This window comes from Zootoca vivipara, chromosome 15 (genome assembly GCF_965207765.1).
Source record: "Zootoca vivipara chromosome 15, rZooViv2.hap1.1, whole genome shotgun sequence".
Lineage (NCBI taxonomy): Eukaryota > Metazoa > Chordata > Lepidosauria > Squamata > Lacertidae > Zootoca > Zootoca vivipara.
In genome coordinates, this window is record NC_142598.1 from 112327 (window position 1) to 136695 (window position 24369).

The 24369-nt window shown below is 44.6% G+C and overlaps 1 protein-coding gene across 2 annotated transcripts; it reads right to left on the reverse strand.

The window, feature by feature from the left end:
- Positions 1-9577: 9577 nt before the first annotated feature.
- Positions 9578-22714, reverse strand: MRPL4 (mitochondrial ribosomal protein L4). Of its 2 annotated transcripts, none has more exons than XM_035101572.3 (9): positions 22642-22714; positions 20287-20365; positions 17253-17421; positions 16352-16403; positions 15816-15933; positions 15479-15585; positions 12975-13084; positions 11358-11428; positions 9578-9837 (listed from the first exon to the last, which is right to left on the reverse strand). In XM_035101572.3, exons 1-9 carry the CDS (start codon positions 22687-22689, stop codon positions 9692-9694), a joined length of 900 nt encoding a protein of 299 aa, XP_034957463.2. In that variant the 5' UTR covers positions 22690-22714; the 3' UTR covers positions 9578-9691. The 2 variants fall into 2 exon arrangements, with proteins under 2 accessions (XP_034957463.2, XP_060124717.2); XM_060268734.2 differs by having other exon boundaries at positions 21898-22707.
- Positions 22715-24369: the final 1655 nt, after the last annotated feature.

Sequence of the window (24369 nt, forward strand, 5' to 3'; positions counted from 1 at the left end):
CCCACAGGAAGTGTGAAGACTCACAATATATTAAACCCAAGTCGCATCTGCTTGACCTTTTTCATGCGCCTGAAGGGCAACTGCTGATGGGAATCTGGATTGGGCAGGACAGTGTTGCCATCATGCTTCTAGACTTCTGAAAGGCATCAGGATGACCACAGTGAGAAGAGGATGCTGGACTGCTTGCAAGGCCATGCGCTAACCCCCCCCCCCAGCTCGGGAGCCACCCTGTAAATGAGACACAACAACAGAAGTATGTGATTAAATTAGGCCAGAGTTTTATTGATTTCATATGTAGGAATCCTTGGCTTAGGCACTGGACGGCATCCCTATCAGCCCCATGGATCTGAGGATGCGCAGGGCAGACAGGTGTTATGAGGGGGACTGCAAAATGAGAATTTACACAGCGTGCCCCCCACTTTACTTGATGTAGGGAGTTTGACCTTACACCACTACTCTGGGCCAGTGACTCCTGCAATCAACCCTTTAACAGGCCCTGCAAATGTCACTGCGTGGGGGTGCATTAACAATGCTACCCCCCATTCCGAAGATAGACTATAGGAATCTGCCAAAAAACTGACAATTGCTATGAGGAAGGCAAAACCTGCCAAGCAGGGAAAATTCCTTCCTGGCTCTGGGACACAGCAACCATCGTGTGACTATAGCAACACCCACAGACCTAGGAAGGAAAAGGTTAGCCTGCAAGAAAACCACATGAAAGTTAGAGGGAGTGTGAGTGATGCTCCAGAGACCAAATGGAGAGGTAGTCGGCTGGAGCCCTGCACTACCTGGCCTGTGCTCCTCTGCCCCCAGCCAGCAGCTGATTGGGTAGCCAGGGAGGGGGCAGAACAAGAGCCAGCAACAAAAGGGGGTGTCACCCTGGCACGGGAAGCCTGCACAGGGTCACAAACCCCGCCTACTGCTTTGATGAGTGAGCGGTAATTATCAGCAGTGCAAAAAATCATTGAAATAAATCTGCGGCTCTTCCTATCTACAGCTCTGATACTGTACAAGCACACAAAATATTGACTGTACTGATAAAAGTTTCAGATCAACTTAACAAAAACAAAAATATGCTTCTTACAAAATAACAAGCACAGATGCCACTTTTTATTCTGGCTCTGCCCCAATGTTTCCCACACAACCCTGAAACAAAACAAACAAAGGAAATTACCCTATACTGTATACTCAAGTATAAGCCTACTTTTTCAGCACCAAAAATGTGCTGGAATAGCCACCCTCGACTTATATTCGAGTGAGGCGGGTGGCGGTGGAGAAAGGCACAGGACCGGGGGTTCGGAGAAGCGTTGCGCTGCGACTCTCCAAACCCCCATCCTATGCCTGCTCTGTGCGAGGCAGGGAGGGAGAAGCGGAGAGGAAGGGATCCTTCCTCGCCATTTCTCTCCCCACCCCGCCGCCGGCAGCTGGGAAAGGCATAGGACGGTATTTATTTTTATTTTTTAAATTTACCAGTAGCTGCTGCATTTCCCAGCCTCAGCTTATACTTGAGTCAATAAGTTTTCCCAGTTTTTTTGAGGTAAAATTAGGTGCCTCGGCTTATATTCGGGTTGGCTTATACTCAAGTATATACGGTAAGCTTTTCCTCTGGTCTGGCAGGTGACAATAAGGGAGCAGTTTTAGCTCCTTAATCTCTGTGTCTCAGGACGATGCTGGAATAAAACCCGTCCGCTGTTATACGCTGCTAGTACAGGCTGTCTCTGTGGACTTTGGGAAGGGTTTTTTCTTTCCCAACTGCAGTGAATCTTGGAAGTCTTTGCAGCCACTCCGTGCTTTTCAAAGGCAGGCTTGCAAAAGTTGTGATCTCTCAAGCCCAACACAGCACACTCACAAGGTAGGCCTACAAGGACTCAATGGACCTCCTAGTTTTGCTGCCTTCCTAGAACTGGGAAAATGGGAGCAGAGGGTTGGGTCAGCTGTCAGGTCACAATGCATGGCGGATGAGCTATATTCAGCCAGGTGGCGCATAAAACATCTATACCTGTTTTCATCTGAACCAGAAAGTTCCCAAACCCCAAAGCTGATATTCTCAGATTCTAAATTCTGCACAATATTCCTTGGCACACCCAGGTGGGAAAAAGCCATTTGGCAGAAGGATAAAGGAAACTTTTATTTCAATTACTCAGAAGTCTCTGGGGATACCTGATAATAAAATCTATTACCTTACAGCAGCTTTCCCATAAACAGCAACAGTTGTATGCCATCTGAGCAGGAACCCAGGAAAATATATCTGAACTTTGGCTCTAAAACAATTTCCATTAGTGGGAAAGAAATCAGCAAAACATCAGAAATAAAAGTCTATTCTGGACAGTGCTGTTGAAATCACACACAAACACACAGATCTCCCATAGAAATCCAACAAAGTTGCATTCCAACAAAGAAATCCAACAAAGCTCAGGAAAGGTACTACTAAGTACTACTACTAAATACTACTACCCAGAGGATGCTAGCATGGTTAACAAACAGAGTCAAGGAAACTTCTAGAGGTAAGAAGACTTCATTCAGAAAATGGAAGTCTTGCCCAAAAGAGAACAAAAAGGGACACAAGGTCTAGAAAAATAAATGCAAACAGGTAATCAGAGCAGCAAAGCAAAATAATTTCAAGGAATTTATCACCAGATGAACAACAAGAATAATATTTAACTACGTTAGAAGCAGGAAACCAGCTAGGGAAGGCAGTAGTGCCTTTGGACAAGAAGGGAGTTAAATACACGCTAAAGGAGAAGGGGGATATTGTTTGAATGCAAGTGGGTTTGAAAGAACACTGCTGCTGTTCCCTCAGTGAAAGGAAGGGAAAAAATCTGGAGTGGAGTTACTTTGTTTTTGCAGAGGTATCAGCATATTGGGAGATGGTGCGAGACTACGGAGGGGAATTCTGGATGGCTGCCCAGAGCTAATGGTGTCTTTTTGTCTGGGATGTGGCGTATTATGGCTCCTGTTGGCAGAAACAGAAAATGCTGGAATGGGGATAATATCAGGGGGAAATATTTCACACAGAATTATGAAGACAAAAGTTTAAACAGAACAGTGGTTGTAAACATAAATGACAATTAAGTGAAGGATTAACATCGGAATGGTTTATTGACTAATTAAGAAATGCAATGTGATATTAGATGACTGGCACTCCGTGAAATTCAGAGCATGGGAAGTCACCCAAAGATATATACTGGTACTGTAATTTGGGAATATATTTGGCTTTTTTATTGTATTGTAATTTGGAATGTTTTAATGTGGTTCTTATTGGATTATTAAATTGGAAAACTCAATGAAATATTATATATATATATATATATATATATATATATATATATATATATATATATATACACACAGTATATGTATATATATATATAGGAGAAGGGGATATTTTAAAGAAGCTGGTTGAATTATTTGCTTCTATCTTTACTCCAAAATGTGCAAGTCAGGTCCCTGTGTCTGAACTTTCTCAGAAGAACTGGAACAAAGAGTGTTGGCAAGAGACAAAGGACCAGGGGCCTCTCCAGATTGGTGGGTTTTTTATATTATTATTATATTCTGAAACCTGTTATCAATGCAATAATATCCCATCTGCTTTATTAATTGTTCTGTAAAGCTCCCCCAATGTATATTGCATTATTGCCATCGGGGCAAGCACTCTGCCACTATAGCACAAGAAGAGTGGCACAAAAAAACAAAAACATGGAACACCGGTGGCATAAAAGGCTGATTTCAACAGGGAGTTTGCCCATGAGAAAATGAGGCTCTCTCCCCACCTGTGCAATTAAAAAAGGATCCTACTGGGTTTAAAAAGCCTTAGCAGATGCTCAGCACCTCTGCTTAGCATGCAGATGTTCTGCGTGGTAAATGATCTTGCGAAGAGGAAACAGCAACTGTAGTTCAAAACCACAAACCCCAAGATTAACGGGCTTCCTTTTCATGAGACTGTTCCTGTGTTGCTGCTTAGTTTAATACTACTTCTGCAGTATCTTCCTGTCCATTGTGACCAGCAAGCCCCCTTTGTCCAGAGGAAGGCTCCAGCCACTCCAGGCACAGACCACTCAGAACGTGACACCATTTGGCCATCTAGTTCAGTATTGGCCATGCTTACTGATGGCTCTATAGGGGTTTTAGACAATGAATTTTCCCCAGCCCTATGTGCTGAGGGCTGAATCTGGGACTTTCTGCCCCGATGCTTTTTAACATCTTTATGTGCCCCCTCACCCAGCTTGTCTGGAGTTTCAGTCTGGGTTGCCACCAGTATGCTGATGATACCCAGCTTTATCTGTTGATGGACGGCCTGTTGGGCAAAATACGCACCAACTGAATGGCAACAGTGGCAGGGTCGACGAAATAACAAAGTCGTATTCAGTATCTTTGCTTGCTTTTATTTACAATTATATACAACACACTCCTCTACTCCTTTCCTCTCATTTCACAATACATTCACCACCACCACACCCATGAACCATTTGCTTAAATACAGAATTCAAAATAGTCAATTACCCAATCACATTACAGTAAGCAAACTCTACCTTCAATTATTCAAATTAGCAAAAGCTCACAGGTGTGCTATCATTCAGATCAAGGTTACAAACACACATCTCTGTGTAGCACCATTGACCACATCAGACTTAAAGGAAAAACCTAACACGGCCATCCTGACTTAGCCCTAGACACACTGACCAAGTGCTTGGAAGCTGTGGCTGGATGGTTGTGTGGGAGCCACTTGAAGTTAAATCCTTCGAAGACAGAGGTCCTCTGGCTGGGTCGGGACAGCATGGGATTGGGGGGCCAACTCCCATCCCTTGCGGGGGCGCAATTAGTGCCAGCACCTTCTGTCAGGAGTTTGGGTGTAATCTTCGACGCCTCTCTTTCTATGGAGGCGCAGGTTACACCTACAGCAAAGGCGGCATTTTCCCACCTCTGCCGTGCTAAGCAGTTGGTCCCTTACCTCTCTCGCCCTAATCTTGCCACTGTGATCCATGCAATGGTCACCTTCAGCCTTGATTATTGTAATTCACTCTACGTGGGGCTGCCCTTGAAGCTGACCCAGAAACTCCAGCGGGTGCAGAATGCCCCAGCAAGGCTCCTTACAGGGTCCTTGCCACGGGATCACATACATCCAGTGCACTAGCTCCTGGTGGAATATTGGGTCAGGTTTAAGGTGCTGGTTTTAACCTTTAAAGCCCTACATGGCCTAGGACCCTCGTACCTACGGGACCGCCTCTCCTGGTATGCCCCATGGAGGATCTTACAGTCCACAAATAATAACATCTTGGAGGTCCCAGGCCTCAAGGAGATTAGACTGGCACATCAATCTCTGACGTTTGTCTTCTGGGTTTCTGAGAGTTTTCCTGTTGTTATTCTGTCTCTCACAGCTACAATAAACCTACCATTAAAATGATGGACTGGTCATTTCTTCGTCAGAGGGCAAATGGGCAAATTTAGCAGGGGATCAAATACTTTCCCCCCCCTCACTGTACTATCCAATATCAAAAACTGGCAGTAATCTGCCATACTCTCCCATTGCCATTCTTCAACTTAAACATATATTTGGCTGGGGAAACCCAACCAGATGGGAGGGATATAAATAATAAATTATTATTATGATAAAAATAATAAATTATTATTATGATAAAATAATAAATTATTATTATGATAAAAATAATAAATTATTATGATAAAAATAATAAATTATTATTATGATAAAAATAATAAATTATTATGATAAAAATAATAAATTATTATTATGATAAAAATAATAAATTATTATTATGATAAAAATAATAAATTATTAACCCCCCCCCCAGCCACCTCCCAGAGCCCTTGGTGCACATGGGAAGTCAACACGCTCAAAATGTCAAATTCCCGCTTTACCAGACGAAGAGCTCTGTGGAAAGGAGGGCAGCGGCTTACTTTTGAGTAAACGCAGCTAGGCTGGAGCTGGAAAGGTGAGGAAAGTTCAGCATCCACACAGAACAAGGAGGGAGAGGGCATTTTCTTTCCATGGGAACTGGCGGGAGGGGCTGGCTGGGTGCCTCCGCAGCTGCAGCCTGTGCAGAGCCCACGCGCCTCGTCTCTGCCTCCCTGCCCCATGGCTGTGGCTTGCAGGGGGCGGAGGCAGGCGCCTTGTGCCTTTCCAGGCCAGCCAGCTGACTGGGGGTCGGGCAAAGCCAGCGGCCGGAGTGGGGTGCTTGAGGCAGCCGTGAATGCCAGCCAGAATGCTTGCTGCGGCAGCACCATGGTGAGCAAGCCTGGGTAAGCAGAGCCTCAACCACCCATGCCACCTGCAGAGTCGCTCCGAGGGCACCTGGCGACAATGGGAGAGGGCAGTGGGCGGAAGCACGCCAAGGCTTGGGTCGCGAGCAACAAAAATCCATTGCACGATCGACTCATCGATCATGATCGTGTTGGAGATGTCTGGACTACGGCAATGCACTCCACATGGGGCTACAAACTAATCCAGAAAGCAGCAGGTAGACTGGTGATCTTGTATGACCTACACTGGCCCCCAGTACGTTTAAAAGCACAATTCAAAGTGTTGGTAATGACCATTAAAGCCGTAAACGGCCTCGGCCCAGTATACCTGAAGGAGTGTTTCCACCCCCATCGTTAAGCCCAGACACTGAGGGCCTTCTAGCACTTCCCTCATAGAGGTGAAGCTACAGGAAACCAGGAAGGCCTTCTTGGTAGTGACACCCATCCTGTGGAACGCCCTCCCATCAGATGTCAAAGAGATGAGTAACTATATAACCTGTAGAAGACATAGAATCAGAGTTGGAAGAGACCACAAGGGCCACAAGGGCCATCCAGTCCAACCCTCTGCCAAGCAGGAAACACCATCAAAGCATTCCTGACAGATGGCTGTCAAGCCTCTGCTTAAAGGCCTCCAAAGGAGACTGCCCCAAACTCCTTGGCAGCAAATTCCACTGTCGAACAGCTCTTACTGTCAGGAAGTTCTTCCTAATGTTTAGGTGGAATCTTTTCTTGTAGCTTGAATACATGTCCGCTTCTCTGGAGCAGCAGAAAACAACCTTTCACCCTCTTCTATATGACATCCTTTTATATATTTGAACATGGCTATCATATCACCCCTTAACCTTCTCTTCTCCAGGCTAAACATACTCAGCTCCCAAAGCCGTTCCTCATAAGGCATTGTTTCCAGGCCTTTGACCATTTTGGTTGCCCTCCTCTGGACACGTTCCAGCTTGTCAGTATCCTTCTTGAACTGTGGTGCCCAGAACGGGACACAGTATTCCAGGTGAGGTCTGACCAGAGTGGTACTATTACTTTCCTTGATCTAGATGCTATACTCCTATTGATGCAGCCCAGAATTGCATTGGCTTTTTTAGCTGCTGCATCACACTGTTGACTCATGTCAAGTTTGTGGTCTACCAAGACTCCTAGATCCTTTTCACATGTACTGCTCTCAAGCCAGGTGTCACCCATCCTGTATTTGTGCCTTTCATTTTTTTTATTTTTTTATTTTTTGCCCAAGTGTAGTACTTTACATTTCTCCCTGTTAAAATTCATCTTGTTTGCTTTGGCCCAGTTCTCTAATCTGTTAAGGTCATTTTGAAGTGTGATCCTGTCCTCTGGGGTATTAGCCACCCCTCCCAATTTGGTGTCATCTGCAAATTTGGTGTCATCTGCAAATTTGCTCAGGATGCCCTCAAGCCCATCATCCAAGTCATTGATAAAGATGTTGAATAAGACTGGGCCCAAGACAGAACCCTGTGGCACCCCACTAGTCACTTCTCTCCAGGATGAAGAGGAGCAATTGATGAGCACCCTTTGGATTTGGTCAGTCAGCCAGTTACAAATCCACTGAATGGTAGCATTGTCTAGCCCGCATTTTACCAGCTTCTTTACAAGAATATCATGGGGCACCTTGTCAAAGGCCTTGCTGAAATCAAGATCAAGGCTATATCCACAGCATTCCCTTCATCTACCAGGCTTGTGACTCTGTCAAAAAATGAGATCAGATTAGTCTGACATGACCTATTTTTCAGAAACCCATGCTGACTTTTAGTGATCACAGCATTCCTTTCTAGGTAGGTGCTCACAGACCATTTGCTTAATGATCTGCTCTAGAATCTTTCCTGGTATTGATGTCAGGCTGACTGGGCGGTAATTGTTTGGGTCCTCTTTTTTCCCCTTTTTGAAAATATGGACAACATTTGCCCTCCTCCAGTCTGCTGGGACTTCACCTGTTCTCCAGGAATTCTCAAAGATTACTGCCAGTGGTTCGGAAATCACCTCTGCCAGTTCTTTTAATACTCTTGGATGTAGTTCATCTGGCCCTGGAGACTTGAATACATCTAAACTAGCCAAGTATTCTTGTACTACCTCCTTACTTGTTCTGGGCTGTGTTTCCCCTGCTGAATCATCTGCTCCATATTCTTCAGGTCGGGCATTGTTTCCTTTTTTGGAGAAGACTGGGGCAAAGAAGGCATTGAGGAGTTCTGCCCTTTCTCTGTCCCCTGTTCACATTTCACCATCTTCTCCTCTAAGTGACCCCACTGTCTCCTTGTTCTTGCTTTTGCTACGGACATACCCATAAAAGCCCTTTTTGTTGCTTTTAACCTCTCTACCAAGCCTGAGTTCATTCTGTGCTTCAGCTTTTCTGACTTTGTCTCTACACGTGCTGGCTATTTGTTTGAATTCCTCTCTGGTGGTTTCCCCCTTTTTCCATTTTTTGTACATATCCCTTTTAAATCTTAACTCAGTTAAAAGTTCTTTAGATAGCCACCCTGGCTTCTTTAGGCACCTTCCATGTTTCCGTCTCATTGGTATTGCCTGAAGTTGTGCTTTTAATATCTCCCTTTTAACAAACTCCCAACCATCATGAACTCCCTTCCCTTTTGGTATTTCTGTCCATGGTATCTCACCCAGCGTTTCCCTAAGTTTTCTGAAGTCGGCTTTCTTAAAGTCTAGAATTTGAGTCTTAGTATGCTTGGCTGCTCCTTTCCGCTGTATAATAAACTCCAGAAGAGCATGGTCACTCCCATCTAATGAGCCTGTCACTTCTACCCCACTTCTACCCCACTATTGGTTAGGATCAGAAGGCAGCCCTGTACAGTCAAACCTCGGTTCCCAAATGCCTCCGTTTTGGAACATTTCAGCTCCCAAAGCCGAAAACCCAAAAGTGTTCCAGTTTTTGAACTTTTTTCGGTAGCCGAATGTTCAATGCGGCTTCCGCTTAAGTCCAGGAAGCTCCTGCAACCAATCAGAAGCCGCACCTCGGTTGTCGAACATTTCAGAAGCCGAACGGGCTTCCAGAATGGATTACATTTGACAACCAAGGTTTGACTGTGTTGGGAGGTTTTAAAAGTTTAATGTTTTGTTATGTTTTTATGGAAACAGTGCTGACCAGGAGAGCCCTTGGTTTGATCCAGCAGGGTTCTTTCCCCACCCCACCCTGAAATTCACCATACAAATGTATAGCACAAAAGCATTATGGATTTTTTGTTTCCTCACTTGTGCAAATTCAACAGTAAGCACCATAAATCAACCTTTTTTAAAAAAAAAAGATTTTTGAAAGAGGAACTATGTCTAAAGATAAAGGCAGGCTGCAACCTGGGAAGACAACTTAGCTTTAATGTTCATTTTAGGTGGGGAAAAACTTTTCCAAGGATGCAAGGAGTGAGAGGTGTCTAGTTCACAGCTGTTCAGTCCACATTCTCCATAAATGTTATGGGAAGTCTCTATAGGGCAACTGCAAAGGGTACAGCAGCCTGTATCGCGAGTCATGCAACAGCAGCTTCTTTTCCAGGAAGGCAATTGTATCCAGGGTTAGTACAAGGGTCTCATACTTCAGCATACTGTGCACATTGAGACCTGTGAGAAAAAAAGACGCAGGGGTCAGGCTGTATCTGTAATGAGACCTGGCCCCAAACGGCTGAAGGGTAGCAATGGCAAGACGTGACAAGAAGGCTAGCTTGGATGCAGAAGACAGGAATGGTGGGGCCAGTGAGGGGAAATGTCATCATATCTGCCTTCCATCCAGAAGATCCTAGGTTCCATCCCCAGCATCTCCAGGTGGACAGCCTGGAGGTCTCAGGGCAGTTCACAGAAAGAAAGAAAAAACAACCCCAACAACCACCACCCCTCTCTAAAAACCTGGACAGCCATCAGTATACATGATACTGAGCTAGATGGACCACCAGTCTGAGTATAAGGCAGCTTCCTATATCCTTGCACTACAAGCATACTTGGCTGAAAGTGGTGTCACAGCTCAAAAACAGGAAATCCATGGGCCAAACTTGGCTTTCTGTGGAGTATTGCTTGATCACTCAACTGTTGACTGGGGAGAAAGGAGGATGCACCAATTCAATGGGTGCTGTCTGAGTGGGTAATATTCATGGGGCAGAATTCTAAAGCTTTTTGGGAGCTTTTTGGCAGTAAAAGAGAAATATTACTTTGAGCCCCTTATAGGGACTGGCCTTGTTTTTTGTTTAAAGTATTTTTATTAAAGATTTCTCAGTTTACAAAAGTATGTGCAATGTCTCTTTTTTCAAGTTACAATTTCCTACAGTTCAGTTTCATTTGTTGAGACTTTAGTGTTACATTAGGAAGGAAAAGGGGAGAAGAGGTGGAGGGGGCCATGGTGGGTGGGGATGTTTCTATTTTACTTAATGTATGTGTGGAGTTTTGTGTCAGCATCATTTGTGTAGGTTCTCTGCTATTTGCTTGTGTTCCTTTGGTGGTGAGAGAAGTTGGGGTTGGCCTAGGGTGTGGTTGCTTGTTTGTGATTGGCTGTGGTGAACTTTGTTTTCATGTGTGAGTGGGGTGGGTGGATGTTTTGAAACAGGTTAGCCATATTGATGCTGTTGGTGGATTCTTGTCGTTATCTTGTTGGGCTTTGTATGTGATAAGGGGAGCCATACCGGAGTGAAGGCGTCTTCTATTTGAGGGACTGGCCTTGTTATGCAATCATTGGTGCTCTACAGTCAGATATGGATATATTGGCTGCATGTAGAATGACATTATTCACTGTCAATGTTAGCACAAGTCATACTAAATATCCTCAGACTGTTAACTATAAAGCTGACCAATTAACTTAAGAACTTACTTAAGAATATGCTTTTGTTCTGTGTGTGCACACACTTTACTATACTTTGTTTCTTGTTAAAACTACAGTGTAATGACCAGTAGTCATAAGCAGTAAAGGATGAAGTAAAAAATATCAATAGACAGATATGGATAGATGTTTTGTGCATTGAAACTGCTGTGCTGTATGAAGAATTAGAGACTGGATGGGATGCTTGCCTGCAACTGCCTAAGCATCCTACCCCAGACTATGTATGCAGTGAGTCAATCTGCAGAAGGCCCTGCCCACTCTCCCCAACCCCACTCACCTATGGCTGGCAGCACTGTGATGGTTTTAAGGCCTCTCGTTGCATCTCTGATGTTCTCAGATAAGTCATTGCTGGAATCCAGAAAGGGAAAAGTATGTATGTTTTGCAGGTCCAGGTCGAAGATTTGTTGGTACAAAATATTAGTCATTCCCCTTTCCATTTTGGCTGGGTGGTATGCAGTGACCCGGGGGTGGGTCCTCATCTGCCTCCTGTCCCTGCTGGAGTCTGCACTAGAGGCTCATTGCTCAAAAACCTGATTAGCAAAAGGGGCTTGAGCTTATTTAAGAAGAGTCGCTCTCAGTTCAGAAGCCTCATCAAGATGTTCCAAAATGTTTGCCATGAAATTCTGTTGCCGCAAAATAGAAAATATTGCCACTGTGCCTTAAGAAATTAATGTCTTATAGCTGTTGCAGGGTAAAGCACACTTTGCAGACAATAAATCTGTTAAGTCTTTAAGTCAGTCTGTAAGGCAACCTTTGCCAAACTGCTGCGCTCTGGATATTATGGACTCCAATTCCCATCATACCTGACTATGTGTATGCTGCCTGGGGCTGGTGGGAGTTGGAGTCCAACATCATCTGGAGGGCAACAGCTTGGGAAAGGCTGCTTGAAGCATTGCAAGTCTCTCTGCTGTTTCAATATGAAAGTTGTATGCATGAATTTGGGTCAGAAGAATACTCTGTATCTATCCAAGAGGCACAATGAAAAACAAGACCAACAAATGCACTTCAACAAGGGCTTCAAGTTTCAGGGCCCTCCACTGTTAACACAGCAGCTTAAAGTAATTGTGCCCAAATGACAAAGTGCCTAACATGGGGTCACAGAGAGTCGGACACGACTAAACAACAACAAAGTGCCTAATTTCCAACCTTTACAAGAGGCACGTTCTTGCACACCTAAACAAGCGTGCGACATTTATGATGAAGGGCATTTCAAACTATGATGAAATCACAAGGGACATGGTTGAAACTTGAGCCATTTTATGCAGACACACATTCTGACACATAAAAGCTACCTAAATCCATAAAGCTCCACTACGAATACCCCCAGCCACATGACTGAAGCTAATGCTATTTTTCTTGTTTCACATGACCAAAAAACCATCTTCCACCTTGGTTGGAAGTTTTGTGTTTTATGATGCAGTCAGTGATCTCTGAAGAAACCTTCTCCATCTCAACCCCATGGTCACTGGAATGTACCATACAGCATACCAAGGCATACTCTAGAGAACAAAGCAGGTTCCCAGGGGCCGGGCCTGATGGATCTTACTTTCACCCTGTGTGAACCAAACATTGAATGTGACTGCACAATTCAAGAGATCAGTGGGTACTTCAAAGCAACTTGTTGGGACACTACTGATCTTTTTATTCTGGACCCCTGAATAAGGTTCTGCCAAACTCTAGGGTTCCTCAGTTTGAAAACTAATGGCCTGGATAAAAGTTGTCACAAACACTTGGGCCATTTCTGAAAGTGTTCCTATGGCTCAAGACAGCAGCAACCTCTGGTCAAACCAACATCCCCCAAAACCAGACATGAGTGTCTCTAAAGCTCTGGCCCCAATGACAGGCTGTATCCTCAGCCACACCCCCAAACAGAACCTGAAGAAGCAAAACTCACACATCAACAATCAGCACTGATTCTCCCCAGTGTCTGTAGCGGGCCAGGTCCATCAGATACTGTGGGTCAGAAGTTGGCATATCTAGAGAGTCTACAACACGCAGATTATCCTGCAGGCAGAGAGAGAAGAAAAGAGCCGAAGGAAATGAACTCTCTATTAGACAACAGAAGCCTGTCTTCTAGGCTACTTCTCCCATGATGTGTCTTATGTCTGCAGCTTTCTTCCAGGGCACCTGTGAGGTATCACAAAAGCCTTTCCTGAAAATCCCAAACAAGTGTTTGTAGCTGAGTGGCAGAGCACATGCCTAGCATGCAGAAGGTTGCAGGTTCAACCCCCCCCCCGGGGTTAAAAGGATGTCAGAGCTGGAAAAAACACTGCCTGATGTTGTGCAGAGCTACTGCCACTTTGAATAGACAAAAAGCAACTTGATGGACCAGTGGTCTGACTCGAGGAAAAGACAGCAGAAGTAAAGCTTTCCCCAAAGCAGGGATCTGCCATTTCTGCTTATGTTAGTCAGTAAGGCTACATGCACATTGACCACCCTGTATAAAACACTAGCAACCGCTACAAAGCAGCAACAATAACAGCAGCCAACTCAGGCAGCCCTTTTTAGGGGAGAGAGAATTTTTCTGCTGCAGATGAGCAGTGATGCCTTAGCCTACAGGCATTTTTGTCTATCAGTAAAAGCAGTGGCAAGGGGAAGGGTTCTATTTAAAAAGACAAAAACCCCAAACGCAGACTGAAGATCTCAGCAGCAGCTCACAAGAGCAAGCATGGAGACAGAAGGCTGACAGTGAATCACTGGCAGGTAGGGAAGCCACAGCAGCTTGTCACTGTTGGAAATGGGAGCACACAAAAAGGGCAAGAGCACAGCATGCAGGCTTCACATGGGCAATGTGAGGAGATGCTGCCAGAGCCAGGAATACCAGAATCTAGTGCTGTTGGCCAGGTCACCGGTTTTTAAACACTGCTATCCTGAGGCCCCCAACTGCTTTTCTCCGCAGACCATCATATTTTCTTGCCAGCACTTGGGATGCTTTTTGGAAGGATTCTGAATTAAATAATCAAATTTCCACACATCTCCTCTGTGATTATGGACTAATTAAGATAAATGTGCATTAAGCAGAGAGAACATTCCACATATAACCAGGGGTTTCTTTAATAATAATAATAATAAGGCCTGGTAATTGTTGTTCTATTTGACCTCTGGTGGGAGGGCATTCCACAGGGTGGGTGCCACTACCGAGAAGGCTCTCTGCCTGGTTCCCTGTAACTTGGCTTCTCGTAGCGAGGGAACCGCCAGAAGGCCCTCGGCGCTGGACCTCAGTGTCCGGGTAGAATGATGGGGGTGGAGACGCTCCTTCAGGTATACTGGGCCGAAGCCATTTAGGGCTTTAAAGGTCAGCACCAACACTTTGAATTGTGCTCGGAAATGTACTGGGAGCCAATGTAGGTCTTTCAGGACCGGTGTTATGTGGTCTCGGCGGCCGTAAACAAGTAGGGCCAAATATACCATGACAGCACTACTTTTTTAAAAAAATATTTGTGCCTGCCTTTCCCAACTTAATGCTCCAGGTATTCCTCAACCATAACAAGGTGAGAGCTGCCATTGCAGGGTTGTGATGGGTCCTAAAAATTGGTGTTTTTATTTTTTTACAGAATTTAGTTAATTCTACTCATTGGAATGAATGAAAAAATAAAGGGGGGGGGAACCAATGCAATTAAACTGGTAGGGCTTAAAATGACCTCAGAAATGCTATTTAAATTATTTTGATCTTCTTAGTGTCTAGCCAGAACCTGCTTGTTCTGTTATGTTAGGAGAAAGGCGCACAGAGGGTAAAAAGCATAGTATTTCTCTATTTCCAAAGTAACAAATCATGCACTTTCCTTAGCCTCACTACTACGGTATCAGGGATCAATAGTACCCCCACAGGTTTATGAAGCCCTTTTACAAACCTGATTTGTTAGAAATCCTTGCAACCCAACAAAACTGTTCCTCTTCGTGACTGCTATTATTTTGTGCGAAAATTTGGGTTACTGTGACCCCAATTGCATCTGCAAAGGACTGCAAGCAACCTGCACCCTCACTTCAGCAGGTGGAGAGACTGAATGAGTTCTTCAGATTCCCTATGTTACAGGACTGCTGCAGGATATACTATGATGATGTTTGGAAACCCTGTAAGTCAGGCTTCCTCAAACTCGGCCCTCCAGATGTTTTTGGCCTACAACTCCCATGATCCCTAGCTAGCAGGACCAGAGGTCAGGGATTATGGGAATTGTAGTCTCAAAACATCTGGAGGGCTGAATTTGGGGAAGCCTGCTCTAAGTACTATATAAATACTAAGTAATATGACTACTGATAGACAGAGATATTCAAACATAACTACGGAGTCCAGTTACAGGCCTTAAAAAACTAACCATGAGCCAACCCTTCAACCAGTCACCAGCGTATTACACTGGTAATAACTCTTTGAATTCACAAAGAACTGTGGGTGTGTGGTACCTGTGCCAGTTTGGTTGTCAATGCCACCTTGAGTCCCAGGACACGCATTTTCATGGGGATCATGTAGTAGTAGCTGGTGGGACCACGAGGGCCACTGGCAACACCACCTAAAAGCAAAAGCCAGAGAAGTCTATGGGACATCAGTGGGAATAAACACATCATCTTGCCTGTACACTAGCAGCCTTCTGAAGTGACAGTGTTTGGGCTCTGCTGACAGAGCAGTGTTTTGGGTACCTGCATCCCAGCCACAAAAGGGAACAGCTACTAGTGTCTCCAAGGCTTACAGAGATGACATATCCCCCAGTGGTATGAGATAGAGAGAGAGATCATCACGCACCACCATGCCACAAAGGTGACCGGATACTGCCATGCCGGGCCCGTCCGCTGCCCTTCTGTGCCCAAGGTTTTCTGCCGCCACCACGCATCTCCGCGCGAGTCTTTGTCTTGGCATAACTCTGGAAAATTAAGGCAGGTGAGACTGGTGTATGCTGCTCTGGCCAAACACAATCAGAATGCTCAAAGTGCTGGGCACAATTTACCTCAGTAATTCTTGCAACAACCTTGTAAGATTGTTGTCCCCAAAGGTGGTAAGGGGTGGGGGCTGAAGCTAAGAAAGAATTGCTTTCTTAGTGGAATTCATGGATGCAGCAAAATGTGAAGAGGAGTCTTCCCAAAATAAACAAAATGAAAACAAAATGACTTTGGACTTTTAACTTCACTATGCAAAGATAAGATAAGATAAGATATCTTTATTGTGCCCCCTTTCTCCCCGGCAAATTGTGTGCCCCAAATTTCTCCCTGCAAAACTCCCACTGAACAATGTTCTTCCCCATATTGCCCACCAGCTCCTGATCTTCCAACTTCTATACTTACAATTCTCTTGAAGTTCTTCTGCCAGATGGCCACTGTGTGTAGAATATCAATGCTGAGGGGAAAACACACAAACACCAACCAGAAGCAAGAGTTAGCAACAGATCTGGGAAACGGGACAACACCACAGTAACCATCATGATGGAAAGCAGTGTGGTTAAAAAGGTTCAGAATTTAAACACAAGATTTTTACACCAGTCCCTTTTGCCACAGTAATTGAAGCCTCCATTTTATCCAAGGGAAAAGATACAGCTGGAGATGGAGGATACCAATTGAAACCTGGCCTAGGAAAGCCATGAGGAGGTAAGATTTCAACTTCTGTTTTGGCGTTAAATGCTCCCTAACAAGCTTAGCTAATACAGGCAACTCACATTTTAGGCACGACTGATGTGTGTGCAAACACTCACATGTGCATAGTGGCGAATCCAGAAATGACCCAGAAATATCATAAAAGACGTCACTAAAAGGAGCAGGGGCAGAGATGCAATTTCATGCAAGCGTGCAATGACCCGGAAAGCAACCCCCACACAAATTGGGAGTTGCCTGTAAAAATGAACTGAAAAGCCCAGACTCCTGAAATCACAGAGCTAAATTTCAGGAACCATTCAAGGCATCTTATCCCTATGGAACATAAGGACAGGCCCAGCCTGGTCTATAGGATTGCCAGGTGCTCAACTGAATAGGATTCCTGAAACTTAAGATCTGCATGTCAGCCTTTTACATATCATAACCAATACTCCATATCCCTTTTCTGTTACAAATTTCCAACCTGCCCCCAACCTTCACCACCATTCCTTGATGCATGAAATGCTTTATGAGAAATCCCCACAGCCACTTTTTAACGATTGATGGTCACTTCCAGCCCATCTCTGCAAATGTCTAGTAATCGGTAATCAGTTCTTACCGGGGCATTACTGCAAACACATCAGGATGCAAATCTGTCAAGCCCACGTGGCTGGCGTCATAATGCTTTAGGGACTCTACCCAGGCCTGAACAGGTGAAAGGTGTTTGGGGATGCCAATGCTGCATTTCCGTAGGATGGGCTCACTAGAGACTATGTCAGGACAGTTTTCTAAAAGGAAGCAAAGGGGGGAAATACATGCAGGTGTGATTTGGGGCAATCTTGCCTGAAATAATTTCTTTGAAACTTGAAAGTAAATTCACAAAAGCATCGCTCCATATACATTTTTACAAGGCCATATGCACACATTCCTGTTTTATTTATTTGGGACTCATTATTGCAAAGAAGAAAGGTAACATCTTACCCAATTTATAAATGCTTTCTTAATTGTATGCCTAGAGGAAATGCCAGGTGACTATTTAAAAACCTATATTAAGATTGATTCTATTTCAAACCATGGCTAGAAAAATATCTGAAATGGCTAGGTGCTATCATCAGATCTCTTTTAGGATATAACTGAACTGAAAATACTTGTTTCACTTCTAGATAGCTGCACTAAATGTTTAGGTAGGCAACCCCTTCCAAGTTTGTCAGCCACGTTTTAAGAGCCTGTAAAGTTGTTGCTTGAAGATTACTCTAATGATATCGCCTGAAAGGATCTGTACAACTTCCTCAGAAGCAATGGGTTGAGAACTACATATGCACATGGAATCGGGTTTGATTCTCTTTCAAAAATTTATTCCATTCTTAATCACAGTATGAAGCAGTGATGTCTGTTTACTGGAAGATTTTGAAACAGAAAAAAATTTACTACCCTAAATTGATGGTGTTCTCATTTATGTTTGACTCATATTTAGTAAAAATATATATAAACGCACACCATATTACTTTCGGGGTGCAACAAAAGTTACTTTCAATAGCTATAGTGGGTTAAAAGAAACATTTGATTAAAGGAAGAAATCAATAAAATACAATACAATACAATTTTAATTTTATAGTTCTGGTTACAGGTAGGTAGCCGTGTTGGTCTGGATCGAAGTAAAATAAAAAAAATTCCTTCAGTAGCACCTTAAAGACCAACTAAGTTTTTATTTTGGTATGAGCTTTCGTGTGCATGCACACTTCTTCAGATACCAAATTTTTTTTAATTTTATAGTTAAATTCAAAACTTTACTTGGAAATTATTCTTACTGAACTAATTGTAAATATTTTTAAGACATGGCAACTTGATAGAATCATAGAGTTGGAAGGGACCCCAAGGGTAATCTAGTCCAACACTCTGCAATGCAGGAATCTCAGCTAAAGCATCCATGACAGATGGTCATCCAACCTCTCTCTAAAAATCTCCAAGGAAGGAGAGTCCACCACCTCTCGTGAGAATCTGTTCCACTGCTGAACAGCCCTTGCTGACAGAAAGTTTTCCAAATGTTTAATTGGAATCTCCTTTCTTGCAACTTGAAGCTGTTTGTTCGAATTCTACGCTTCAGAGCAGGAGAAAACAAGCTTGCTCCCTCCTCCATGTGACAGCCCTTAAGATATTTGAAGATGGCTATCATATCTCCTCTCAGTCTCCTCTTTTCCAGGCTAAACATACCCAGCTCCTTCAAGCACTTCTCATAAGGCTTAGTTTCCAGACCACTGATCATCTTGGTTGCCCTCCTCTGCACATGTTCCAGCTTCGTCAAAAGCCTTCTTACCATATTTTTCGGACCATAACACGCACTTTCCCCTTCCAAAAACAGAAGGGGGAAAGTCGCTGCATGTTATGGAGCGAAGGCACGGACGGCAGCGGATCCCTCTGCAGCCTCCGTCAGTGGCAGAAGGTGGGGGAGGGGGCGTGACAAGCAGCCCGAAATTGAGCTTTCCCCGCTCCCTCCAGGGTCCCCTGCCAGCGGCAGAAGGTGGGGGTGACAAGCAGCCTGAAATCGGGCTTTCCCCGCTCCCTCCACGGCCCCCGCCACCTCCCTTTCCCATGAAGCCCCAGGAAAGTTTGGGAGCGATGGGCAGGCAGAATATTTTTTTTCTTGTTTTCCTGCTCTAAAAACTAGGTGCGTGTTATGGTCCACAAAATACGGTAACTTGTGGTGCCCAGATTTGGACACAGTATTCCAAGTGTGATCTGACTAAGTCAGAATAGAGTAATACTTCCCTTGATCTGGACATTACTATTGATGCAGCTTAAAGTAGCATTAGCTTTTTTTTTTGCTACTGCATCACACTGTTGACTCGTGTTAAGCTTGTGGTCCACCAAGACTCCTAGATCCCTTTCACATGTACTGCTAGTAAGCCAGGTGTCCCCCATCCTATATTTGTGCATCTGGTTCTTGCTGCCTAAGTGCAGAACCTGACATTTGTCCCTATTGAAATTCATTTTGTTAGTTTGTACCCAGTTCTCCAATCTATTAAAGTCATTTTGAATTCTGATTTTGTTTTCTGCTACCCTTCCCAGTTTGGTGTCATCTGCAAATTTGATGAACATCCCCTCAATTCCTTCATCCAAGTCATTTACAAAGACGCTGAACAACATATAGCATGCATTTCCCTTACACTGTTTAAATTTAAAAAGTGAATGCACTGAGGACAGTTACCATATTAACTTTAGCATGCTCAAAGAGCTGAATACATAAATGCATGTACTTTCCAGGGGTACTCAAGTATATATTACATATATTAAAACAATATTACAGTATTTGTTTTATCTTTGACTGCTATTAGATCCATTCAGTATGTTGCTAACTACTTGTATGAAATGATGCATTTCTAAAATGGAATGTTTTCCACCTCACATCACTGTTATGGATCGGGCATTTCTAACACTCTTGATAACTAACACTGCAAGTTTATACATGTCACATCAGAAGTAAGCTCCATTGAGTTCAATAGGACTCACTCTCAAGTGTGTATAGGACAGGCACCCCCAAACTTTGGCCCTCCAGATGTTTTGGACTACAATTCCCATGATCCCTGACCACTGGTCCTGGGTACCCTACCACATCTAGAGGCAACAAGTCTGTTCTGGTCGTGAAAAGGCCTTACCTTTTAATGAAGATGCATCTGTCACACTAGCTGAAACACCAGGGCTGCCTAGAAATCCTGTCTGGTTTGTACACAAAGGCTAAGGGAAGAAATAAAAACGGAGTAAGATATCTGAAGGTACTGGTGACTCAATCAAGATAGCTCTTGTAAATGGCTGCTCCTTTATCATGGATATGGCTTATGCTTAGATCATCAGACAGAATGCCAACCTGGTGCCACCTCTCTCAACTTAGCCCCAAATCCAGTTTTCCCATGGGGTCATTTGATTTAACCCTGAACTTTTCACTGTGCACATTCATAGTCCTATGCAGTAGTCCTTGCAGATGTTTAGCATAGTGTAATTCCACTAAACTGATGCATAGGGATGAGGCTTTAACTAATAGATGCATAACTGTTGTTTTATCATATTAATCCCATTATCCTTGCCATCATCCTTCCTCTTTAACACCCCCAATTTCTCCACACTACTGAAATGTACATATATGCTCACTGAGGCAGAGGCTTGACATTTTTGCTTATTTCCCCCCTTTTCTTTGCTTATGTTGCTTTGAAAAGTTCACTTGCGATGCCGTATATAAAATATGAGTTAGAACATGTTGATGCTTTTCAATACATGTGCTCACCATACTTTGCCCTAAACTCCTTTTAGTGGCACACTGCAAAAAGGTAGCACTCCCTGTCACGAAAGCTCCCTTTGCCTCATATGTTGGATCTCCGAAAATGCTTTTGATGAGTAGTCCCATCAAGGATGCTTTGGGTATCTCAGGAATGGAGTGGATTGGGTTTGCATAGCCGGTGGATGTGCTGTGCAACCAAGAGAAGACTCAAAAAATTCTAAAAGAGAGCACTATGCACTTCTTTACACAGCTGCAAGTACATAAGCACAGGGCTTCACTCCTATTAACCTTGTTCTTCTTCCCTCTGTGGCTATATTCACATGTACAGTGGTACCTCGACTTCCGAAGGTTTCGACTTACAAAGTTGGCAAACCTGGAAGTATTTTCGCCACGCATGCATTCTGCACCTGCACAGAAGCGGTGTGTGTGGTCCGCGCATGTGCAGAATGGACGCTTCAACATCTGAAGGTTCCGACTTACGAAGAGCGCCATGGAATGGATCGCCTTTGTAAGTCGAGGTACCACTGTATTGAGAACAACTGACTGAATATAAAAAGGTACGTAGCCGTGTTGGTCTGACGTAGTCAAAACAAAAAAATAAAAAAAATTCCTTCCAGTAGCACCTTAGAAACCAACTAAGTTTGTCATAGGTATGAGCTTTCGTGTGCATGCACACTTCTTCAGAAAAAGTAAGATTCAAGACAAGGCAAAGAAAGTCCCTTGCTGCTGTGATGTGTGGTGATCAACACACTAACGTGTGTTTTTTCCAAATACTCTTTGTTAATTTTGCACACAGTTTAGAAACCAATAAAGCAAACATAATGGGGAATGGTGAATCACATTTTGATGGACAAAAGACATAAAAAATATAAGCGGCTAGTGTATCTTATACTTCACAGATAAAATACAAACATTGGAAATGAGCTGAAAACGAAAAATGGGGATGCTTAAAAATATAACTACAAAAATAATACTGCCTTCACATATTACATACGTCTGTAGAGGCTGTCAAGCAGTGTAGCAGCTTTGCCCTAATCATATATTCCATAAGATCTCTCCAAAACACCCCAAAGGCTTCTGGCTTAACCCTACCAGCCCTCTCCAATGCAGTCCTTCCACTTCTGAACCATGGTAGCACATACTGCCATGGATAAAAAAATAAATAGCGTCTTCAGTTTTATTTCCTCATTTCTCTAACGCCCCCCCCCCAAAGTTAATGGGCACTGCCATTCAAACGGTGTGCAAGCACAGCGTCTTGTGATTATGTGGAGTGAGGCTTACCAGGGCCTATGGGGGTAGTGGGGGGAGCAGATGCCCCCCTAAATCAATAAAAATACTTAACTGAGGTTCTTCCCCCCCAAAAAAAATCTGGCCTACGCCCATGCCAGCCTCCCCCACAATATTTTATTCAAGTTGGGGCCCCTGCTCGATTCTATCACCAGAAATTGATAGTAGCGCCAGCTGAGGTCCAGCCTGAACAGGTTCGCCAAGTAAGATCCTTATTTCATTTTTTGAAAAATTACAGTACAGCCCCCTGGGTTTGTGTGCGTGTGCCCGAGGGCGCTCCCCCTGAGTGGCTTTCCGGAGGAGGTTAAGGGAGCCGCCATAGTTGGGCAGCAGGGAGGGGAGGCCCCCGCTTTCCGAGAGCCACCGAGCGGCGGCGGCGGCGCAAAAGGCCCATAGCGGCCTGGGCCGCTCTTTCGCCGCCCGGTCCCTCACGCGCGCACCGCCGCCTCACCCGCGAAGCGACTCCCCGACTCAGCAGCTGCGCGCAGAGCCGGAACATCACAGCAACTCCCGCGCCTCGCCCGGCGGCCAACACAGAGCACGCGCAATTATAAAAAAAAAACTTTCGTCTCTGGCCGATGACGTCAGGCACGAAAGGGGCTTTGCATCATCTGGGCGCACAGGAATTTTAATGAGAGTGAAAAAAGACGCCACGCGACGGACCCTTCCGCTCTAGGAAACGGCTTTCCCTACTTCCGCTTCCGGTGCTTAGATGGCTTTTCAGTGTAGGAAGAGTCGAGGGACAAGACAAGACGGACCGGAATCATAAGAGACGATAAATAAAAATATGTTACAATAGTTTCTGTGCAACATGGCGGCTGATGACGCCTCTCGTGTTATTGTTTCAAACCGGATGGGGAGGGTCCGAAACTGACGACCGCCACCCCCCACCCCCACCCCCGCTCACCTGCAGAGCTTTCTGGGCTGCCTTGCGCAGGTCACCGTTGTCTCACCTCGGCCTACCTCTTAGGGTTGTCGTGAGGCTAAACAGGAACCGGGAGAGAACTATTGGGGCCACCCCTCCTTTGGATTAAGGGCGGAATAAAACCACAATAATAGAGATGATTAATGATAAGGAATTGCCCAGGTGCTGAGGCTGCGTCAGACACTCCACACCAAAGCCCGCCTGCCCCTAAATACTTTCCTTATACTCTTTGGAAACTTACTCCCTTAATAGCACAGCCATATGTGTCCACTCAAAAGGGAAATGAAAACACTTTCTTGCAGAAAACTGATTTTCCAAATCCATTTCCATCAGTTTTGGTACAAAAACTGCTTTGGTCACACTGCACGATTACTTCTGTCAGGAGAGAGACAATGGAAATGTGACCTTGTTAATTCTCAGCCTTTTAGCTTTTGATACCATCGACCATGGTATCCTTCTGGAGTGGCTGTCTGAGTTAGGGGTCTTGGAAGGTCATTTCCAGAGGGATATGCTTGTGCAGTGCTCTAGCCCCATTGAGCCGAGGGTTTAGTTTTATCCCTTATGCCACAGTTTTGGTTTTCAACCTTTTTGAGTACATGGCCCCCTTGACTACTGATGTAAACAGAACAGGGGGGGGGGTTCCCCCCTTCACATTCCTGTAACCTACTGTTAATAGTGTGCCCAAGGACTAACAGAATAATGTACGACCTCGAAGTTGAAATAACTCTGTCTCGCCAGAGTTGTGCATGCTCTGGTTATCTCCTGCTTGGACCACTGCAATGCGCTCTACGTGGGACTACCTTTGAAGGTGACCCGGAAACTGCAATTAATCCAGAATGCGGCAGCTAGACTAGTGACTAGTGACTAGTGCGGCAGCTAGACTAGCCGCCAGGACCGGTCCGGAGAGATCTACACTGGCTCCCAGTAAGTTTCTGAGCGCAATTCAAAGTGTTGGTATTGACCTTTAAAGCCCTAAACGGCCTCATTCCTGTATACCTGAAGGAGTGTCTCCACCCCCATCATTCAGCCCGGACACTAAGATCCAGCACCAAGGGCCTTCTGGTGGTTCCCTCATTGCGAGAAGTGAGGTTACAGGGAATCAGACAGAGTGCCTTCTCGGTAGTGGCGCCTGTCCTGTGGAACACCCTCCCAGCAGATGTCTATTTTACTATTTTACTTTTGGAAGACAACTGAAAGGGGCCCTGTTTAGGGAAGTTTTTAATATTTGATGCGGTTGGAGGATGGATGGCGGCT